General features: G+C 38.9%; 3 protein-coding genes across 14 annotated transcripts in view; 1 reads left to right on the top strand and 2 right to left on the bottom strand.

Moving 5' to 3' along the window:
- Positions 1 to 2,988: 2,988 nt before the first annotated feature.
- On the bottom strand, positions 2,989 to 8,928 carry il17rb (interleukin 17 receptor B). The gene is given in 11 exon segments (XM_086278681.1): positions 2,989 to 3,694; positions 3,696 to 4,073; positions 4,274 to 4,539; positions 4,950 to 5,033; positions 5,121 to 5,150; positions 5,358 to 5,393; positions 5,535 to 5,670; positions 5,792 to 5,898; positions 6,223 to 6,339; positions 8,088 to 8,112; positions 8,219 to 8,928. Coding segments are annotated over 11 exon segments (1,320 nt in total). The 5' UTR covers positions 8,321 to 8,928; the 3' UTR covers positions 2,989 to 3,655.
- chdh (choline dehydrogenase) lies at positions 8,318 to 18,897 on the top strand. Of its 4 annotated transcripts, none has more exons than XM_086278678.1 (10): positions 8,318 to 8,443; positions 9,766 to 10,211; positions 10,565 to 10,795; positions 11,727 to 11,893; positions 12,389 to 12,540; positions 12,664 to 12,793; positions 12,947 to 13,081; positions 13,685 to 13,827; positions 15,566 to 15,668; positions 15,902 to 18,897. In XM_086278678.1, the coding sequence occupies exons 2-10, from the start codon at positions 9,775 to 9,777 to the stop codon at positions 16,318 to 16,320; spliced, it is 1,917 nt and encodes a 638-aa protein (XP_086134804.1). In that variant the 5' UTR covers positions 8,318 to 8,443; positions 9,766 to 9,774; the 3' UTR covers positions 16,321 to 18,897. The 4 variants fall into 4 exon arrangements, with proteins under 4 accessions (XP_086134804.1, XP_086134805.1, XP_086134806.1 ...); XM_086278679.1 differs by lacking the exon at positions 8,318 to 8,443 and adding an exon at positions 8,483 to 8,660; XM_086278680.1 differs by lacking the exon at positions 8,318 to 8,443 and adding an exon at positions 8,678 to 9,062.
- The window catches only part of cacna1db (calcium channel, voltage-dependent, L type, alpha 1D subunit, b), an 88,831-nt gene continuing 83,651 nt past the window's right edge, over positions 18,089 to 23,268 (bottom strand). For all 9 annotated transcript variants that reach the window (XM_086278674.1, XM_086278675.1, XM_086278668.1 and 6 more), the window contains one exon: positions 18,089 to 21,557. In XM_086278674.1, coding sequence (XP_086134800.1) covers positions 21,252 to 21,557 — 306 coding nt within the window. In that variant the 3' untranslated portion in view covers positions 18,089 to 21,251. The remainder of the gene's footprint in view (positions 21,558 to 23,268) is intronic.

Here is a 23,268-nt window from a genome sequence, read left to right as displayed (position 1 = left end):
AAGGAGGCCACAGCCATCACGGCATACTGGTTCCATGAAAAGGTCTAAATGGTCTGCAACAATGCTCAGGTAGGGGGTACGTGGCAAAGTAACACCAAATGGATGGCAGGACCCAAGGCTTCCCAGCAGAACATTGCTCAAAGCATCAGAGTCCCATACGCAACAAACTGCGATGCACTGTGTATTCTGACACCTTTCTATCAGAACCAGCATTACATTTTTCAGCAATCTGAACTACAGTAGCTCGTGTGTTGGATTGCACCACATGGGCCAGCCTTTGCTGCCCACATGCATCAATCAGCCTCAGTCGCCCCTGTCGATGGTTCACCACTGTTCCCTCCTTGGACCACTTTTGATAGATACTGATCACTGCAGACCGGGAACACCCCACAAGAGCTGCAGTTTTGGAGATGCTCTGACCCAGTCGTCTAGCCATCACAATTTGTCCCTTGTCAAAGTCACTCGCTTGCCCATGTTTACTGCTTCTAGGCCATAAATCAGCAGCTGACAAGACGTTAAATGTAGTGCCCTCGTTGGTCCTTAAAAGAATGGAGAAAGCCGTTAGAGAAAATGAAAGAAAAACACAGTTGTGTTTATTTACAATAAATGTATGGAGCCCACAGTACCTGAAGCATTAGTGAATAAGGAGCTGTGCAGAACGACGGACACAAAGGCATCATTCAAAATCTGTTAAATGAAGCTCATACGAGCGTACTCACAGCACTGTCTTCACTTTAATCCCCTGAAAAGTGAAAGACGTTTGCGTCCTTACTGACTATAATTACAACGGACATTGTACTTACTCTGTCACTGTAGGATGAGCTTATGTTTGTTTTACTTGCAAGCATGGAGCTAGTTCCACCCATAGATTTTCAGAATAAAGCATCACGACAATGGCTCAACAGCTGCTTAAAATAGGGGAAGGCTAAAGAATGTAAATTGGACATGACGTTATCACTGGTAAGATCAAATGTAATCAATAATTACAGGCAGCTATAAATAAATACAAAGGCATACACAAAGGAGAGAAATTAAATAGCAAACAAACTAAGAAGCTGAACATAATTAATGATAGACAGAACTCAGGAGTCCAGTAATAAATAAAAGCAAATACTGCATATATATCACACATGGGGCGATCATTTGAAAGAAGTGAACGTGATTTATTAGAGTACAGAGATTGAGAAAGAAACTATTAGGAGATTAGACTGCAATTAAGATACCAGCAGAGCAGAGTCAGGGGAATGAAGCAGGACAAGAGTCCAGTTATTTGTACCTCACTGCTCCCTCCTGTCCTCAGTCCCCACAACACGGTTTTGATATTTCCTTGCAAAGAGTATGCATCTTTGAGATTACAAAAAACATTTGTAGATACACTTCATGATTGTGTAACACCAAGATGGAATATGTCCACCATGACAAAACAATATTTATGGTCACAACACTGGAATTTCATCATTTGTTGTCAAGAATGTAAACAAAGGTTTCAAAATTGACAAGATCAAGTTCATAGAGAGTGCCATGGATATAGGTGTGATGTTTCTGCTATAGCAGTAACTCTACAAGTATTTTATTCTAAATACAGTAATTAAAAATAAAAATTAAAAAAATCTAAATATTTTTAAAATGCAATTTAAAAAATATGTGTTAAAAGCTAATATTAGAACACAGATTTTTTTCCTACTCCTTTACAATTCTATTTCCTCACTGCATTTCCTTTCCCTTTTAGTTATTGGATTAGTTTCTCTATTAGTCTTTCCTCAGCCTGAGTCTTTTGGTCATTTTTCTGTTGGGAAAACAGCAAAGCAAATTAACCATGTGATGCAATGTAAGGAGTCCTCTGGTCTGTTAGCGAGAGACAGGTTGGCCACCTGAATTTTTCAATCTTGCTGTTTGCACAGAATTTTGTGAAACATTTTTCAGAAGTAAATGGTAAATGGCCTGTATTTGTATAGCGCTTTTCTAGTCCCTAAGGACCCCAAAGCGCTTTACACAACCTGTCATCCACCCATTCACACACACATTCACACACTGTGTTTGTGTTTGTGCTTGCACAATTACATTCACTCTTAAATGTTCAGCACTGATGTATGATAAAATATGAAGGTATACTGCAGTGAAATGGGCCTGATCAGATGACATGTTGAAGGTAACGTGCTAGCAGCTAGAACCAGCACCCAGCCCTGTTACATTTATAAACAGTGTTAGAGTCAGGCAGGGCTCCATTAGGGATGTGAAGTCTCCTACTGTCTCTGTCAGCAGCAATACCTTGGTACTCTGTGCTTTATAAACTGTGTTCATTTGCTACTAAGGGGCACTTGGGCTAGTAGTAACAGTTAATTAATTTATTTCCAGAAAATGAAAAATGTGTCTATCATAACCCATATGGAAAAGAAATAGTAAAAACATATATGATTTACTCATGAAAGTGGCCACTTTCATGAGTAAATCATATATAAATCATATAAGGCTTACATGATTTACTCATGAAAGTGGCCACTTTCTCATTACTTTCATATATTTTTTTAGTATCCAAAACATACAAGTTTCATTATATAATTTTTCAAGGGATCTTATATGTGTTTTCACTCTTGTATGCTTTTCATACAAGTTTCATACAAGACAGATACAAACTTTATAAGATTTATATTTATCTTTTCCATATGGGAAATGGCTATTTTAACCACCAAATGACTTGGCCTGTGCACTTATGGATGCACTTTATCTGCATAATGTTGTATATTCTGCTGTTGCTTATGTTTTTGGATGGAGGGCCAGTAGATAGACCACTGCCTAGTAAAGTACATATCTCCCACTAATGTACATATGGAGAACTGCATATCACATGGCTAGAATTTGTAGAGAGACAAAAACACACATCTGCAAACAATTTTCAGGATACCATCTATGCAATGTGCTCATAACAAAAAAAAAACCTTGTTTGACAGGGTTGAGTTTGAGCCCAGAATCCTTTTAACCGGAAGACAACAGTCCACAGCCACTCATCTGCTTTCAATTTTTATTTGAATAAAACACACTAGATTAAGGAAACATACAGCTTATCTAGCGAGCTCCAGCCTCCATGCGACCATGGATGAATGGGCAGCTTATCCAGGAGCATGCATAATGGTCCATACTAGTGCTTCTCTTTAATTGAGATACATATAAATATATACATTCCTGGACATCCAGGTTAGGATATTCTTAGGAGCTTGAAAAAAGAAGGCAAGTTGACTTCTTTGAGTTTGTGAAGACGTTTAACTTCTCATCCAAGAGGCTTAGTTAGTTCTAAAAACAAAACGTGGAGAGTCCCAGGTTTGGGTCGCCATCACTGGGGATTTAAAGGTGAAACCACTATGAGACCTTGGCCCACCCTATCATGTGACCTACTGAGGTCACCTGAGGCGAGACCAGAGTGGGGACTAAATGTGCCTGGATCTCAGGACTGCACTGTAGAAAGCCAGTGGTGCAGTGGACACAGATGGCTTTCTTTGTGCGTATTAAACATTTAGGTGCAGTTCCAAATATATGCTTTCATCATATTTACACAAACAAACACATGAAGACATTCTGCAAACAGTATCATTAGTAAAATCATCAGCACCTGTTCAGACCCATCTTGATCAAGCAGTCAAAACATTATCATGACTAATATTCAAATTGTGGTGATCACAGAATTTAATGGTGACTTCTTTGGAAATGTTAACCTGATGCCCCCTTAGTGTTTCTACACTTTCCCTCAATGTCAATGTGCTGTTCTCACTGTAGGAAACACCCCGTTTACAAATCAGACTTATTATCTTCTTGTCAATCTGCTCGCAAGTGTGAAGACCCTTGTAAAGTTTTTTCAAATCCTTCATCAGACAAAAAGTTTTGCAGACCCTCAGTTCCAGGGGCAACATACAAGAACTCTTGTCCTTCTGCTCACCCAGCTGCACCACCCAGAACTTGGACAGCTCACTGGGGTTCTTTGCGTTGCTTGCCACCATGTTAAGAATCAGAGGGTAAAGGTCATGAGCTGCAGCTGGGATGGAGGATTCTGACATGCTGGGGTCAGGAGGACAGTGGCTGGGCTTTGAAGAGAGCGAGAAATGATTTTAATACAACACAGTAGTATATTTAGACATTTAGACATACTGCACCTATAAGTTCTATCACATCCTTATTTTGTTTCTTGACTTAAAGATGCAAGAGTCCAGGTAATCGTGTGATATTGAACACATATCAATAAATATGACAATGACTAAGAATGATGATTTCATATAGACTGTACCTGTGGACTGACAATAAGGACTTGGTTTGCAGACTTAGCTTCCTCAGCCAGCCAGCGCATCGGCCCCTTCTGTGCAATCTTTTCTTGCTGCCAAATGTCAATTGCAACCTTGCAGCCGCCATGCAACTGCAGGAACTCTGCAAGTGCAACAACAGCACGCTGGAATGCTGAATTTACAGCAGGGTACACCAAAAGCACATGAGGAGGCACCACAGGAATGTTCTGGTAGTCCAGTAATTGGCCAGCTTTAACAGTCCTATTTTTATCTGGGTAATAAGAAAACAATGGAAAGGAGAGTTAGTCAGCTTCAGCACCAGCCAGCAGTGTTGAACTTTATACTGTGTCTAGAAGGGGAATCCCCAGCTTTGACTACTTCTTGAATACAACTTTTAAATCTAGGATGGTGAAGCAGAGTTTCTGTGCTTTGGAAAGCATTTTAAGGTAAGATGTTTAAAGCATTTATTTCCAAGTGACTCCAAACATAGCTCAAAAGGCTTGCAGGTAAGGTCATCCTGTAGCAGGGAGCCTTTTTGCTAAATACAATTCAGCATTCAAGTAAATCACGTTGTGCACACACAAAGTAAACGTGCGTTTTGTTGAGCATATATTTTTCCTATTCATCATTAATAATTCAGGTGCATATTCCAAAAAAAACCCCAAAAATGTTTATATTTACACATTATGCAGAATAAACTCAGGATAATGAGGATGACCACTCCTCCGGTAAAGATGATGGCAAATCTGACGATTACTCTCGGAGCTGCAAAAGCGGGCATATACAGAGGAAACACATTTATTCAGATTTTATTGATTCAGTACAGGTGCTTTAGGAAATTGTGACTCGTACCTGGAGTAGTTAGCCCAGTAGTGACCTTAACTGGAGTAAATAATTAGAAAAGATAGATTAGTCATCACATGCATTGTAAATTGGTGTAGTAAGTATTTAAAAATCATACAGTGCACTTCATGCATGTGGTTTGATATATTCCCTTGCAGTACTGGGAGACTGGGATTTTCTATATGTACTTATCTTTGCAGACTCACTGAAATTATTAGCTGAACTATACTGAACAGTATTGCTCACCTGTAGTTACATAAGGAGAAGTTGGTGTAACCGTTGCTATAAAACAGAGAAAATGTTAATAGTTTTACCATTTATATCTCCTAAGTATATTGTGCCCGTCAAAAGTTTTGGCTGTAATAGGTTTTACAAAAATTTATTTTGAAAAAAAGAAAAAAGAAAAAAAAAAAAAACACTTACTTTTTGGTGTTTTAGGAATATAAATACATTTCGTCAGATAAACTAAATTGCCATCCACCGGTGGAGGGAAAGGGAGATTTGCAACTTGTATTTCATTGTAGCCATAGGTGGGATTTACAGCATAATGAAACCATATCTAGGTTTCAGAACAAAAAAAAAAAGGGGAAAAAACAATTAACAGCATCACAGACCTTTTTCCCTATGTAGGAAATAGGACCAAAAGATATGATCAGTACTACTAAGGTTAAGACTGATACCTTTTCTAATTGATCCAAGCTTGCACTGGCCAAAGATGGGTTGTAATTACAATGGTAGTCTTGTCTTTCAGTTCTGATGCGAGTGGCTGTCAAATATTTAGTACTAGCTGCAGAGAGAAAATAACAGACTGAAATAAATTAGTCTGCCTTTAGATATTAACCAGTGAGTGTCCATGCCAAGGATCCTGACACACTAAATACACACTATATAAAATGCATGAAAGAAAAGGAAAAATCTTCAACATCTTTTGCTGGATATCATCTCAATGTCCTTAATGTTTCACCACCATCAGCAAATAAAACATGTGCAACAAAGACCTACTGTCTACTCTGCAGATGTATGATTGTTTAGTAAATGGCAACATTAAATCTGTCATAACATCAGCAGTCCCAAGTGCTATATAAAAAACACACAAAATGTGGTCTCCAACCATCAATGCTGATCGCCCAGCTTATGTTGAGCATGACTCTTTCGCCTACTGGCACCATCTTCAATTCCAAGCCTGCCACTAGAGATGGAACCAAGGTCTCGTGTCCTGGGGGAAAACCTGAAATGAGAAACAACAGCGGTGCTCACTGTCCCCGCAGACGGATTGTGTTTTCGGATATTTAAAGAGATGGTCAGTGTTGATTTGGCAGCTGAAATATATTTTGCAGCTTCTGTAACAGTTTTTGTTGCAAAAAAGATAAAAACAAACAGAGTATAATGAAATCTGAAGATCTCAAATAAGCATGGCTATTCCCATATTTGATAACTCACAAAATATGTAATGCATTTTTTTTATCTTAAATTCTTACTTCATATGCATTTGTTATTGTGATTTTCCTTTCATGTGTCTGTCAGTGATGAATTTTTTTTTTTTTAAAGTGTAGAAAAGTAGTAAAAATATGACCACTAGTAGCTTTAGAGTCAATTGGAAAAAAGAAAGTTCACCCTCTTTAAATTATAACGTATTAACATATCAGCAAATATTAAAAATAATCTGCTGGCTGTTAATAGATCTTAAAATAATACAACCTCACATGAACAACACATGACATACTTATTTAACAAAAACATATCAAAAAGCAAAAGCAGTGTGTGAAAAACACCCTTACTGCTTCCAAAGGGATTAAAAGTGAAAAGCAGCAGCCAGTTTCTGCTAATCAAATCCACCCGATTTGCTAATGATCACAAAGTTTTGTGAGTTTGCTGGTCTGGGAAGTTCAGATGTGTGTTAATACAAAAGTTGTAATCTGCAATGTTCACAGAAACCGCAAACTACATTTCAGATTCTACATGCCCCAACTTGCAGTTAATAAATACCCCAGCAGATTCATCAAACAGTCAAACCATGCAATACTCAGAGAAATTTGTTACAAATCTGAAGGCTAATACACCTCCAAGGAGACAAAGGACATTCTGATGACCATCAGTCTGGGATGAGATATAAGGCTGTTAACATATAATCAATCTAGAGTGAGGAATATTATTCACACGTGGAAAGACAGTTAACATCTTTTAGGAGTGGAAGTTTCATCAAGCCCCACAAACCTCAATGAAATGAAGCAATGCCTTCACAAAGAGCATAACAAAATTTCTCAACAATGATCCTCCACAGCGTGAGAGATTGATGAAGTCATAGTCTGCAGTCTACGAGTGCCAAAGTAATTAAGTCTTGAGGTGTGCTTTCACACACTCCATCTGCATCTTACCGTAGTTTTTGTTAACTAAATAATGACACTGTGTAATATCTCAAGCTACTGAACTTCTACAAGAGTACACATCCAGAATATTCTGGGTTTGCACAGCTGCCATCTGTCAAACGGTTCAGAAGAATAAAAACAAGAAGTAACAGACTCGGGAAGAGTTTATGTCCTGGAGCAGTGGCTTCCACCTCTCTACACACTTGACTGTAAACATGGCACAGAAATACTCAGATACAAACACAGTCTGGGCTGAGGGCATTTTAATTGTAAAATGATGTACAGTGCTGTTGTTTTTCGCCTCTGCTGGTGCAGCCAGGCTATTTTGTATCTTTACTTACTTATTTTTTATTAATTCTATTTATGTATTGTTTTTAATCTTAAGAGACAGCCAAACCGAATTTCACTGTACTCTATATCTTGACAAAGATCTTTATATTCTACGCGTTGCTGTTCATCTGAGGGAGTATTTAACACATTTTAGAACCTGGCAAGAACCAGATTACTTTGGAACACAAAGGTGCTCATAGTCGACCTGAAATAGTTTAAACATAACATATTGGCAGATTATAGTTTCCATCTAGCGCTAATAAACATGAAATAGGCTTACCATGATATTCTTCACATTTCACCTCCTGAAAAGCAACAGCACAAATAAATGTAAGATCCCTTTGAAGTTTGAATTAAAATAAATAAATACTAAATAATAAAGGATTACTTAAAAAAATGTAGGTCACTTACAATGTTATGTGATGTCACCTGGGCGGCGACACAAAACAGAAAAAACAGCGTGACTCCCCACATAATAAAACACCAGTAAAAGTTACAGAAATAAACGATCATAAAGCCGAGTAACTGTTTAACTACCTACAGGAGCACTGTAGTGCTGACGCTCTGAATTCCGTTATTTCAATACGATAAGCCCCGCCCACCGCGCTGACCGTTTTACTTGTTGCCTGTTGAGAGGTAGGTCTGCTGCTTCACGTCCTCTTTTCTCATTAAACTATTCCAGCACCGGATCAGGTCCAATTAAGTGTCGCATGTGTGAAGTTATACTGAGTATTTTCCGTGTCCTTGTGTGCTGTTTAAGGTCCAGACGACGACTGTGAGCTCTGACCACTCGTTAGCGGTAGACCTAAACAACCATAGAGATTATAAGCAGCCCCGCTACGACCATCGCCAGGTCTCTAAATCATTTAAATGTAACATTTCGACGCTATTTTTTTTTTAAAAATGAATTATATTAAAGCAGAAATGTATCAACTAATGTAACTAGATGTATGGACTTAGATGCTGGTAAGTTAGCGGTTGCGAAACTGAGTTTTCATCTCAAAGTTTCAATCAGAATGACTTAAAAGTAGAGTTTGGACATTAGCAAAGGCGTAGAGACTGCTAGACAGCGGTTACTTTGTTAGTCAATACTTGCTGACATTTGTGACTCTTGGTTTACTGATATGACTGCCGTGACCTAGATATCACTCTCTGCCTCGGTCCGATTGGGAAAACTGCACATTGTTTTCTCGAGAAACAACACGGAACAGTCCTCAGACCACACATTCACCAGAAACACACGGTGCAATTCCAGGTCTGTTGAACTAAATTCATGTGCGCTCAGCCACAAACAACAGTTGTGCTTTTCCTGTGAACAAAATTCGTTTTTTTATGACTTTTATCAGACTGAATAACAAAGTCAGGCAGCAGAAGGCCTTACTGCTGTAGAAACACAGGACTTCTGATGTGACAGAGAATTAGAGTTTAACTTTTAACATGCTGCACTTGATGCAAGTCAAGTTAACCTATGTACTGAGTGTCTAGTTGTCCCTAGTTATTAATTTAACTGCTGTCAGTTTCACAACTATCAGTTGGGCATTTCAAAGAAAAGGAGTGGCATAAGTCATATTAGATGAATAAGTATTTAGTCTTTTCAAGGCCAATAGAGAGAGACAGATATTTTATCCTTCGGCCTTTAGTTAACTTGTGCTGTGGATGAAAGAAACATGTTACCTGCTGAATAACAGAATAGTTATTTATTTATTTTTATCTTCAGTCCCTTGTAGTGGACATCGAGTCTTCCTTGCTGACAGAATGAAGTGATGTGATGTGGACATCATGCTCATTGCTATATCACCTTACAGCCTCTCTCTTATATAGAATCACAATATTTAAGAGAGTTGTGCAGAAATGCAGACACATACTACAAATTTCATTCTTTTCATCAGAGTTTCAGTTTTAGACATTTCCAAGCTCACCCCCTTTCTGATTTGTTTTCAAATATGTGTTTGAATAAGGAAAACAGGATGTTGTGTTTGACCACACGGAGCCTAACTGGAGCCCAAAGGGCTGTGACTTGGAGACAGGGAAGATTTATAAGGGACTGCAGGTGCTTCTTTACCAGTGTGCCCGAATGCCGCTTTGTCCCCAAGACCAGAAAGATGGGTCCCCCCTCTTCCCCCAGCTCATCCTTCTCCAGCCATTACAGATGCTTCACTGTCTCATCTTCTCAGTGGAGCTCTGCATCGTCACCTACAGCCGATCAGAAAACACCATCTTACAGTTATGTCATTATTGGAGCGGGGTCTGCTGGTTGCGTCCTCGCTAACCGCCTCACAGAAGACGCCCAGGAGTCTGCGCTGCTGCTCGAGGCTGGCCCTAAGGACAGGTGGTTAGGCAGCTTGCGACTCTCATGGAAAATCCACATGCCAGCTGCCCTGATCTACAACCTCTGCGATGACAAGTACTTTGATTGATCTGTTTTGTTATTCGAGTCATTAAATGTTTTTGTTCAGATTTATAAAAACAGACATTTGCCTTACTGTATGACATTTAATATTACACGCTAAAGGGTTTCTAAATTAGCTCAGTGTGTAGCAAGCAGACCTTTGACCTTTAACCTACATCTCAGTTGTTTAAATGTGAACAATGAAATGGCATTACAATATTACATCGCTTTTACACGTGCAAAAACAGTACAGTATTGGCCTAACATTAATAGCCCAGCATTCTGATACCAGTAATAATAACATTGTATAAACTGTTATTAACTTATAATAGTCTGACTTGTTGCTATCTCATTTCATTTTTGCTCAGGTATAACTGGTTCTACCACACTTTACCTCAAGCCAACATGGACAATCGGGTAATGTACTGGCCGAGGGGCCGCGTCTGGGGAGGGTCCTCTTCACTCAATGCAATGGTGTACATCCGCGGGCACGCTGAAGATTATAACCGCTGGCAAAGAGAGGGCGCAGATGGCTGGGATTATGAGCATTGTCTGCCTTATTTTAGGAAAGCTCAGTGTCATGAGCTGGGAGAAAACAGGTAACTAATACAAATATATACTGGGCATTTTTACCACTGCTTTTCCAGTATCTTTTTATGTATGATCACAGCATTTTTCACTTGCGTGGCAGTGCTGTTTTCTCTGTCCCGCTCACCTAGGCTTTAAAATCTCAAATATGTAACAAGACAGTTTTTTCCTTGTGCATAAATGCACAGCACTGCATTGAATTATTTTGCAGAACGCACCTACACCGAGCATCACGCATATCTAGACTGGCTGTCTCTAATTTCTAAGAATGTAAGAAACCAGGAAATACATCAGTCAAAAAAGGTCACAGCTCAAAAGCACTTTACAGTTTAAAACTATTATGTGCAAACAGAAATTTGAGGCACTGTGGGATATATTTGATACAATATAACGTGTCATTTCATAAATAGCAAACAATGAAATAAATGTCAGCGAACTCTGAATGAGATTGATGAGACTGCTTATGAGAAGAAATTCGTTGGAAACTGTTCAGTACAACCACAGTGACAAGGTGAAAACCACAGGAAATGTACCAAAAACAAACACCGGGAGACTACAAAGACTTTACCCAAGTATTTACAGGATGACTTTGTGGAGGAAGGACTTTGGCATGCTTAACTGAGAACCTTTGTTGTCTAGATCTGAATGATGACGATGGCTGTTAGAGTAAAACTGAAATGTTGAAATGACCTGTAAAGGAAGTAGTATAATCACTGTGTTTGATAATATGGTACAGAAACATAGAAGAACACTTAAATTTAAGTGTAGCAATTATGGAAAACCTTCTCAGTTATTGGATTGCATATCCAACAGTAAAGAAAAGAGAATTATTAATATTGTTTGCATGCCTACACTACATTACTTCCTATGAAAACAATTGAAACAGCTCTCTCTGTCTTTTTTTTTTTAATGTTATCTTTATGTTTTTGCTTTATATTGTAGATACCGAGGCGGCAGCGGACCTCTTCAGGTGTCCAGAGGGAAAACCAACCATCCCCTTCATAAGGCTTTTATTGAGGCGGGGCGACAGGCAGGATATCCATTCACTGATGACATGAATGGATACCAACAGGAAGGCGTGGGCTGGATGGACATGACCATTTATAAAGGTTCTAAATGCTAAATGCTACAGAATTGATAGATAATTAATAGGGTTAGTTACAGGTAAAGTGCCACAAACCTTTTCTGGTGAAATGTTTTCAAGTGGCAGAATTAGACGTCTGATCTCAGTCTGATTTAGCTCCAAAGGTTAAAATATCAATACTACAGTCTAAATGTCAGGAGAGCAAATCAATATGCTTTCAGATGTGCGGCCTTTAAAAAAGGAAGGGCTTAATTTCTTGGATGAAAAATGTGTGTTTGTCGTTGACCACAATGTGTTTTTCAACCTCTGAGCACATGTCACTGTGTGTTCATAGAACTACTTAACCAACTCTAAAAAAATCTGAAACTTAGGCCCATTAAGAAAGTATTTACTGTCGTACGTCATATGGAATAATTCCTGAGGCCGCAGAAGAGAAACCATGTTACTGGTCAAATACGTTTCAGTACTGTTTAATTCTTGATCTAATCTTTACATACTTTCACTGTCTAAATCTATCAAGGGAAGAGGTGGAGCACTGCCAGTGCTTACCTGAGACCAGCCCTGGGTCGACCCAATCTGAAGGCGGAGGTGCGATGTCTGACCACTAAAATCCTGTTTGATGGCAACCGTGCTGTGGGGGTGGAATACATTCAAAATGGACAAAAGAAAAAGGCAAGGAGGATAGATGTTAGAAGATTAACTAATGGATCATAAAATGAAATTAATTGAAACACTGAATTATGTTTTATATCCTGAATTTGGCCCTTTACAGCGATTTTTCTATTGTCTGTTCAGGTGTTTGCAGAAAAAGAAGTGATAGTCAGCGGAGGAGCCATCAATTCCCCTCAGCTTCTCATGCTATCTGGGATTGGAAATGCAGATGACTTGAAACAGCTCGGCATCCCTGTGATTCAACACTTACCAGGTGTGTTGCGTATGTGAAGAACGTCCTTGTAGCCTACTTCTAACTTAAAGAACTACAAAAATTAGAAAGTTTTCCAACTGATGCTTGTGTGACTTCAGACGATCATCTCTTCGGTGCTTACTGTCAGACCACTTTGCCTTCCTCCTCTCTCAGGTGTCGGTAATAACCTGCAGGATCACTTGGAGCTGTATGTCCAGCAGCAGTGTACTCAGCCCATCACCCTGTACAAAGCCCAGAAACCTTTCCACATGGTCAAGATAGGCCTCGAGTGGCTCACCATGTTTACTGGTAACCGAGTCACCTGCACATTTATAACGGGACAATCTCCCAAATGTTTTATAGAATTAGCGAGAGTTTCTGTCCTTGCATCACTTTTAGATGAAGATGTCTCCAAACTGCCATTTCACTCATCTAAAATGCTTGTTCATCAGAAAATATAATTGAAAAGAAACCAGAGAGTTAATATAAACCCTTTAACTTTCATTCAGGTTTCAGCTATATTAATGATTATACACAATTATTGTGCAGATGTTAAATATTAAACTATTTTCACTGGGTACACAGCGTGTAAGGAATGTATCAGCCTGCAGCACTGCCTCTTTCTAAACTACAGCTGGCATTGACACAGTATATAGAAGAATCTCTCACAGTTTTAACAATGGTGACTCATAGGAAATGTGACATGAGGTGTTTTATTGGTGATCCTGGTAAATTACATTTACAGTCTGGTTCCTGGTTGTTGGAGAAAGTCAGCTAAGATAGTCGAAAGAACTTTCACTACCAGAAAAAAAGCTCATCAATCACATCACCCCAGTGGCATTTCTTGTAAATAGACATGCCTGTCTAATAAAGAGTACAATCATTTCACTAACCACATCAATCTCCCACAAGGTTATGGAGCAACAGCCCACATGGAAAGCGGGGGATTTATTCGTAGTCGTCCCAAAGTAGCACACCCCGACATCCAATTTCACTTTCTGCCCTCACAAGTCATTGACCACGGACGAGTCACCCCCAAAATAGAGGCTTACCAGGTGAGTAAAGCTTGTTTTTGCAAAACCGTGACTTCTTAATGCTGGTGCAGTGGGCATGCTTATGTTTTTTGAAGCCTTCTATAAACATGTGTAGAAACAAGAAGTCAAGTAAACAGCCCAAATCATGAATTGCAGCACATAGAATATGCCCAGTCTTGCAGAGGAGTATTTACAGGCGTGCATATGTTCCATGGAAAAAAAAAAAACAGCCCCATGAGTTTTCCAGGAAATTCTATGCGGGGAACCTTTCACCCTTATTTATAGCCTCTTTTCCAGAGAAGTGCACCTGAAACGAAATCACTCGCTCTTTCTTTTTCTTTGTCTTCTACTTAAACGGTGCAAAAGGCGCAGCCGTTTATTTCTTTTTACTTTAATTAATAGTGTCATACATCTGTAAATTAGAATTGGAATTTCAGCTCATCTCAGGGTTTATGAACTCAGATGTGTTAGCTAAACCTGCTCCCTAGAAAAGGCCCACATCTCAAGTTGCATCAGTTTTTTTCCTCATTTGAAAGATGACAGTGGCCTCAGTTTTTCCACATCAAAAATGAGCACTTATGATGGTGTTTTTACTAGGGATGTGCACAGCTACAAGTCTACTACTACTAGTACTAGTTACTAGTCGGTACCAGACTTAAGTTGTTCACTCTGTTCAAATTTTAATTCATGCCCAATGCCGGTAAATTATTGTGTACTAAATGTTATGTAGCCATCTGGCACGAGATGGCGCTTCGTCATTGAGAAATGCCATAAATCTGTTAATCTACGCTTCATATTTTTGTTAACACTGATGAGCTTTCTCTGAAAGATGAGTTCTGCCTTAGTGACAGGGTGAGCAGTTCAGTCAATTGAGAGTGGTTCAGAGTAGAGCCACGACTCCTCCATATCGAAAATAGATGGCCAAGGCCGTCACCTCCTGGGTAAGGTGTTCCAACCATGCATGTCCTTCCGGGAGAAGGCCCTGGTGCACTCCAGGGCATCCTGGAGATATTACGTTTATAGGCTGGCCTGGGAAAGACTTGATGTTTCCCCCGGAGGAGGAGGTGGCGAGAGGGAGGTTTGGGCTTCCCTGCTGCTGTCCCGCTCACCCGACTTCAGATAAGCAGAAGAAAATGGGCGGATGATTTATTGTTTTTATTATTTTAAATTTTTAGAACTTTTACTTTAGTAGGTGTCATGAATTTTCAAAGAGCAACGTGCCAAACTTTACAGTCACAATTTATTCATTTTCCAGATGTTAACTTGTCGTATTTTAGTTATACATAAACATCTGTTATAGTTACATGTTTTCATATCATATATAACATCGGTTTAGTTTAGGTGTTTTTCTCCTTCACTGTCTGGAGTGTAACGTGTAGTGTTGATAATGCACAATGCGAGGTGCCACACAGCTTGATTCGCTATTTAAGAATGTCATAAATGATTTAGACGCCTCTCTTATTTGTTTTTGACATTTTCCACCAAACGTTTGTCAATTTAAACTTAATATTTGAGTGTTCCTTAGTTTTAGACTAGTTGGTTAGTCTACGTTTTTTCCACAGTTATTCGAGTAAGAAATAAGGAACATCCCTAGAATTTAGTGTTTTGAGGTTTTCTCTTGGACAAAATAACTTAAAAAGCTAAAAAGCCTTTATCATGTAAAAAGCTTGGGTTTACAAACTAGGATTAATGAAATTCAGCTGTGCTGTTTTAGTTAGCTCGGTTAGCAGTGACAGTTTTACTCATGCTGTTGTTGTAGGTTCATGTTGGACCAATGAGGAGCACCAGTACAGGCTGGCTGAAGCTGAAGAGCACCAACCCCCTGGACCACCCAATCATTCAGCCAAACTATCTCACCACAGGTCTGGATGTATTTGATATTTCCTTTAAATTTCCCCCTTAAAAAAAAATCTATAAAATCTATTTTTGAACAATGACAGTATTTTGACATGTTTGTAGTTATTGTTGCAGTATTGAAGTCCCTCTGCATCAACTTTTACCTCAGCAGCTTGCAGACTTTTGAGTTACAACAAAGTTGCTCTGGCACGTTCTTATATAAGCTTTTCCTGGTTTTGATTCCCTCTCCTCCTCTCAGATATTGACGTGTGGGAGTTCAGGCAGTGTGTCAAACTCTCCAGAGAGATTTTCGCCCAGAAGGCCTTTGACCCCTTTCGTGGTCCTGAAGCCCTGCCTGGTCCTCAGGTCCAATCCGACGCAGACATTGATGCTTTTGTCCGCCAAAAGGCAGACACTGCCTACCATCCATCCTGCACATGCAAGATGGGCTCGCCCTCTGACCCGATGGCGGTGGTTGACTCAAACGCACGCGTTCTGGGCCTGGAGAAGCTTCGTGTGATCGACGCCTCGATCATGCCCAGCATTGTCAGTGGAAACCTGAATGCTCCAACCATCATGATGGCAGAGAAGACTGCTGATATTATCAGAGGTCGCCCTGCACTCGTTGACTCGGGGGTTCCTGTGTACCAGCCTCCAACACTTGACACACAGAGATAAAGAGAGAGGTGTACAGCTTATCTGTGAGTTAGAAAAATCCCTCAATAGAGTCAGTTATTAGGCAAAAATAGCAGTAAATCACAAGCTGTATGTTCGATTAGGAGCTTATCAATTTAACTCTGAGCTGATATTGTGAATTATTACCATGGGAACATTCCTGGCCTAACACACATATTTAGGACCATAAACACTTCACATCTGTCTCACGCTGCCATTGGGGTGGAACAGTACAGCAAAATCACTGTGGTTATGACAGGAAATGTGTCTAATATGTGGCTTCTCGCTTAGCAAACAATTTACCAGCCTGCCTCATCATGAATTTCAGTAAAAATGCTGTGAAATGTATGTCTTAAACATGAAGTAATTACCCAAGATTACAAACTAGTGTCCAGCATCACATTAAAAAATTGCAAAACAGCTTTAAAAAACTAAAGAAACTTGAATATTTCAAGGATATGAGCTTCTGATGAAAATCTGTTTCCACGGCACTGCTTTTCAGAAAACAATTGTCTTATCAGCCGTCATCTAATGTGGTTGAGAGCTGCAGTCAGCAGCTGGAGCAAACTGTAGACTGTAGAATAACTGGCCTCAGCAGCTCGCTCCTGTCTGCTCAGACCAGATCAGAGGTTGGCAGCCTTTCGCTGTGACAATCCTCTTCCTTCCTGAAAACTTGCAGGTTCAACAGATAAAATCTTTTTGTTTTTTTAGTCCCCCCGCACTCATTTCACATTAACATGAAGGCAATAAAGTGATTCGCTTTCACTTTAGGTTTCCCACAATTTAGCCAGTTTTTATAGCAGTTTCTATAGCTACAGCTTTACCATCAACATCTGCAGAAAACATTTGGTTTTGTTACTCTGTTTGCGTGACAACAGAGCATTGAATAGGCAGGATGGAAGAAACAAACTTTTTTTTTTTTTTGTACATCTAAACAGACTTGTCACTAAACAGACTTGTTTAGTGACAACTGTGGGGAAGGATCATACATTGTTTACCAAAAAGACTTAAGTGAAGTGGTAATATAAACTGGACCAAACCCTGATTCAAGCTTGGAAAAGAAATTATTATAATCAGACTTGTAGCGATTACACTACCAATGCACGCGTCTCTAGATTTAACAGACAGTTAAAGGAACAGACCTCCTAAATGCTGTCAATGCATCTGTAAAACTCACCTCAGTTGATTTGTTTGATTTATGCTATGTGCCAAATTTGCATCCTCGAGCTACATAACTCACAGCTTTTGCACCGCTGTCAGCCTGAAAGCTGTTTAGTATAAACAGTAATTAATGCAAAATGTTTTAACACTATGTTTACGCGCACTAAGAACTTTGAAACTAAAAATCTTCAGTGTCACTTTTTATAAGCAGCTTTTTTCTGATTGTGTTGTGAATTTTTTAAAACTATGTTTTTAATGTAACTGTAATATCATTGTTGCCTATGAGATCACGATTACATTTGATTTGTATTAATTCATGTATATGTTGCACATGGCTACAGTGTGTTTGAGTTTGGTCCAGTTTGAACTGACACACACCGGTGCTGAGATTTTAGACTTTGAGCGAATAATCAGTGTGTATTAGCAGCTATAATGAAAGCACTAACATAAATTATAAGTATGTCTTATTAAGCTTTGCACTATATCATAAAGAATTTATGGTTTACATTATAATGCAGTATTGTCTAACATGATGTGAATGTTTAAATCATCTGTCATTGTGAAGGGAAACTTACTGTGTTTTTCTGTGCTGACACTAAACAAAGCCTCCTGACCTTGTTCTTGTGCCTTTATTCAGTGTTCGTTACAAAAAATCAGCAGGTTCATTGTCATTCCAGGCAAAACTTCAAGTATGCAAAAAAGGGCTTCTCTTTTTATTGGTACAAAACTTATAAGGTACTAGTACTCATGCTACAAAGTAGAGATAGAGCTATTCTTGTTTGCTTTTTTTAAATTTTCATACAACTGGATAGAAAGCAGAGATCTTCAAGTTAATCGCGTACTTTTTACAAATGCTGTACAGATTTTATACATCATTGTCACTTTATAGACATCTGTAAAGCAGTGGAACAGTACAAAAAAATAAAGCTGCGTTGCACAACAAAGCTTTGCAGTCCTTGTCATTTTATCTCATATGATAAATCATTTGGGTAGTTGCACTAGTAATAATCTCCACGTGACTGTTGTTGTTTCAAGTTTCTCGCATGTGAGACACAGGGTAAATCTGAACTGTCTGGAGTCGTGCACTTTTGACAGATTATATTCCTAAGCAGGTGGCTTCCGGTCAAGAAGCTGTCGTAAGTGATTCAAAGCATAGCTGAATGCCTTGGGGAGTGGAGTTGGGTGGTTTTCAATAAAAAACAAAAGTCTCACATAGAAGCCAGCATGTTTACCTCAGACTTTTTATGGCTTCTTGGAAATCAGACCAGTGTTGAATCTGGTACTTCTCTTTAATCTTTGTAATGTTGGGTACAAACACTGTTTTTTACTAAAGATTTGGTGGTTCATCATTCATTACTATGGACTTTTGGACAACCAATGACGATCGCTGCCAATAAAGAAAAAAAAATCACACATAAATGTTTCCGATTACTACTTTTGTGCAAATGCAGCGTTACCAGAGTTTCCCTGACATGTTAACCAACAGGCCCGGAGAGTTACAGAGGTAATAAGATTTTTTTCAAAGTCTACATTAAAAACAATTTACTTGCAGTTAAAAAAATGCATATGTCTCATTTATCAGCTGTATTGGCCACTTAAACCTGTATGAGGCTCTTCTAGAGTGAAGAGGAAAGAGTGCATTTGCAGTCCATCTGAACGATAGTCCAGATAGCAGCTTGTATCCTGCTTATACATCTGTACATCTGTATATCTACATCATCAGAATGTCCAATAGCAAACACCGGCACCGGATTTAGACCCTTTAGTCAACTTTTAGTCACAATAGATAAATAAATAAACCTCAGTAATTTTGGTAACAAAAAACATTTGACGCATCTGAGTATGGACGAGTGTTCTCTATTCTGTCCAGACTATCTCTCCAACTCATAAATGAAATATGTAGTTGAGTGGAGAGAGTCTCTACACTCAGAGAACCAGGGTTACAATGTAACCAAGCATTCCCTTGTTTTGGTTTTATAGGAGCCCTTTGATTGTACAGAACAAATTGCCCTTACAGCAGTATTTAGAGTAAGAAAAAAAGAAAGATTGCCTATCCATCACTTGGTATGTTGTTTTTTGTTTAAATTAATCTGAAGGCTTTATAGTTGGCAGTGGGAGACAAACACCCATTAGTGGTGCAGAAACGCTTTACTACGATTTCCCCCAAGTTGTGCTCTTTGTCTTGACAAAAACAACTCCAACAGATAAAAGGCAACAGCAGTCATTTCATTACAATAGCAAATATACTGACATAGTATATTGTCAGGCAATCCAGTAAATAGTCGCCCATTATGTAGAGACCTGTATGGTCTTATTCATTCCATTGCAAAAACAACAAAGAGTTTTGCAGCAGTGGAGGAAATAAATGGTTTACTTGATGTGTCATCTGTGGCACAAAGAAACTCTGGTGGTCTTTGCTTTTATTTTTGTTTCACCTTCAAGAACTGCCAAAGATAACTTCATCCTGTCAGTGAGTAATTATTTTTAAAACATGAGTAGTCTGGGTCTCATTCACTATTGAGCCACATCACACAGAAACCTCAGAGATTATCTACTGTTGCTGATCTCAGAGTGATTCAGGGGGAATAGTGATTCATAGTAGTCCATCATTGCATATCTGAGTAAAGGGCTTAACAAAGAAAACTCAGTCTTCAAAGTTAAGGATCATCAAGGGCAGTGAGTGACACACAGCAGCGAGTGACACACAGCATCCTAATATTCCTTTATTTTTAGGGTGTGTAGCTTGATCAAACTCCTTGAATGTAGCACTGCTGTTAGTTTAAAGGGAGGACTTAAGAGAATGTGTCCGCGATTACATGAAGAAGGAGGATATGCCTGAGGACAAAGACATGTTATTTTTCTTACTGATATGTGATTTCCTTTTCAAGTCAAAAACAGAGACATAGCCAAGCTTAGCCCTGAAATCCTGAACTGTGAACCCAGAGAAGTTTAAGTGATCAAGACTACTAAGAAAAAAACTGTTTCTGTCAAGTTTTTTGTTTTAGTTTTTTTTACTCTAAATCGAGTCACGAAGGTAATAATGTAATGCGAACAACCAGTGTTTGCTAACATGACCAATAAAAGGTTTAAAATCACACATTATTTATATACATGGATCTGGCAACGAAATACAGGGAAGCTTGGAATGACTGGACAACCATACGCTGACCTGGCGCTGGTGGGGTTTTTTTTTTTGCAGACATCTAAACTGGAACGTAAGTTAGTTGAATGCTTTGGATATTTTTCTAAAATTGTTTTAACAAAATCAGCTTCTTTGGGAAAAACAAAATCATGCACTGCAATCTAAAAATGATTGAAACGGTGGAACACTTTTTGTTTTTTTGGCTCTTTATATATCGAGTAAACAGTTTAGATTTATTTTAGAACAATGCAGCTGGGCCGACCCATTATCACCTTGAACTGAAGCTGATTCCTAAAATCTGTGTTAGAAAACCTACATTTGAGTTTTTCCTGCTGTAAGAAACCAGTGTAACAATAAAGAAAAACCCAATTTAGAGGTTTGAATTCTCACTAGATGGCAGACTGGTTGGCAGACAGATTTGATTCCCTCTGGTTTGCTAAATTTTCCAGAAACCCAACCATTTCTTCATCATTTCTTAAGAGAAAACAAGGCACTTTGCTCTCTTATCCATCTGTGTTTTACACATTTTCATTATTGCATGATGCACTTGAATAGAGGTGTCCCCTCACCGTAGAGCAGTAGTAAAAATTCAATTGAAAAAATCCTAAATATATCCCAGTGTGAGCTGCTGTTATAGTGAGGTGATGCACATCATCTCATCTGTTAGGTCCTCCTCACATTTCACAGCCACATATGGTTCCTCATCGCTGTAGTCACGGATGCTGTGGTCCCTAATATTTGCACTGGCATGCGAATCCGAGCCAACGCTCTCTTTCCTCCCTGTGTTGCCATTACCCATGGTCCCATTCAGCAGGTTACTGGCGGCACTCTCCATTTCATCAATGGTCATCTCGCAGGCGTCTGCAATCTCATGTTTAGTTGCTGACACAAATTTAGGGTCCCTGGCGTATTTCCCCAAACCTTCAGAAATCAGCACCTGTGGAGAGCAGTCAGGAGATAATTAAAGCTGAAACCATGAAGTGGAAAAAGTGATCTTCAGCAAGATCAAGAACCACACATTCTGGGTCTTACAGATAGTATTCATTTAGCTGCCAATAGATGACCTCTGCAACATCCTGTTGACTTGTAAAATGAATGCTTCACTGACAGAAGCATTGCTCATCACGCTTCACAACTTGAGTTAGCTGCCTGGACATGCAGCCATACTTGTTTTTAATAAAGGTAATTATGAAAATGTTTTTTATTTTGACATAGTGGAAAAGTTGAGGTGTACATCACAAATGAGTCAGAACAAGAAGTTCAAGAATGAAAACTTCAAGAAAGAAAACTGCTCAAAAACATTTAGGGGACACTTTGAAAACATGTCCAACCCCAATGGGGAAAACATCATGCTGCATATCTATACTGATATAGACTGTGTAATCAGTCTATATCTTGATGCAAGTGAAAATGATGTGTACTGTTTTCCTAGAATATCACTACATTTACATAAGTAGACTGTGATCTGACAGGTCAAATGTAAAATAACATAACATCACTGTAAATGTAATAAAACACAATTTACTTGTTTGTTAAATATATTTTGTTGTACATATGCATATTTAGATCGTAAAAATACATCCAGAAATGTCTCCCATCATTCCTTGGGACATGTGCAGCTGTTTAGATGTTCTTGTTTTATTGTTTATGGTTACGTTACTTTAAACTGTTATCTTGAATGTTGTGTTTACGCCGTGGTGCAGCGTCACTGACAGCTGTTGTTTTGTAGAGAGAGTGCTGTACCATGAGTGACTTCTGTTGTGCTGTTGTTGAACCTTGAGGCATATTGTAGCACCGCAAGTGTTTTAATAAGGAGCTCCCCTTACCAGCTTGGGGTTCAATAACAAGCTCAATCTCTCTCTGTGAGCTTTTTTGTTAAGATTTCTCTGCATGCCACAATGTAAAACACTGCACGGACACGCTGTGCTAATTATATATTTTGAAAAAGAAATGTGGAGGTAGGAATTGCAATTAATATAAATAACATGATGCTAAGCATCGGCCAATGAATGTGAACTAACAACAAGGTCGCGGGTATGGCTGCGACCGTAGGAAAAAACCCTAATATGAAGGTATTTTACTGTGCATTTTACAGTAATGTTCTGTTCTTCTAGAATATCATTAAAGTTACGTAAATAGACTTTGACTTCACATTTTGAATGTAAATTAACGTTAAATCACTGTAATGTAATACAACATAATTGTCATGATTATTAAATGTATCTGTCTGTACATATGCATATTTAGATTGTTAAAATACATTCACAAATGTATCATGATTTCACAAATATCTGTGCGTTATTTGAAAGATTGAACTGTTGAATTCAAATGTAATGCTATGGAAAAGTATATAACATGATCCCTATAAGCTTGTGTTACATCACATAAGTATTATTATCGTTGCTAGTTAGGCCGTTCGTGGCTCAAGAGTTGGCAGTTCGCCTTGTGATCAAAAGATTGCCGGTTCGCGCCCCGGCTCGGACACTCTCTGTCGTTGTGTCCGTGGTTAAGACTCTTCACCTACCGCCTACTAGTGATGGCCAAAGGGGCCGATGGTGCGATATGGCAGCCTCGCCTCTGTCCCAGGGCATGCAATCAATTATTACTTAAACCAACTGTTAACTGTATATTTCTGTACATTTACGTAT

Source organism: Aulonocara sp. 'chitande type north' Nkhata Bay, linkage group LG20 (genome assembly GCF_057382095.1).
Source record: "Aulonocara sp. 'chitande type north' Nkhata Bay isolate Kocher_YH1m ecotype deep benthic linkage group LG20, A_spYH_male_GT1.1, whole genome shotgun sequence".
NCBI lineage: Eukaryota > Metazoa > Chordata > Actinopteri > Cichliformes > Cichlidae > Aulonocara > Aulonocara sp. 'chitande type north' Nkhata Bay.
Note: the sequence above shows the minus strand (reverse complement) of the source record. Positions and strands in the feature narration are given on the sequence as shown.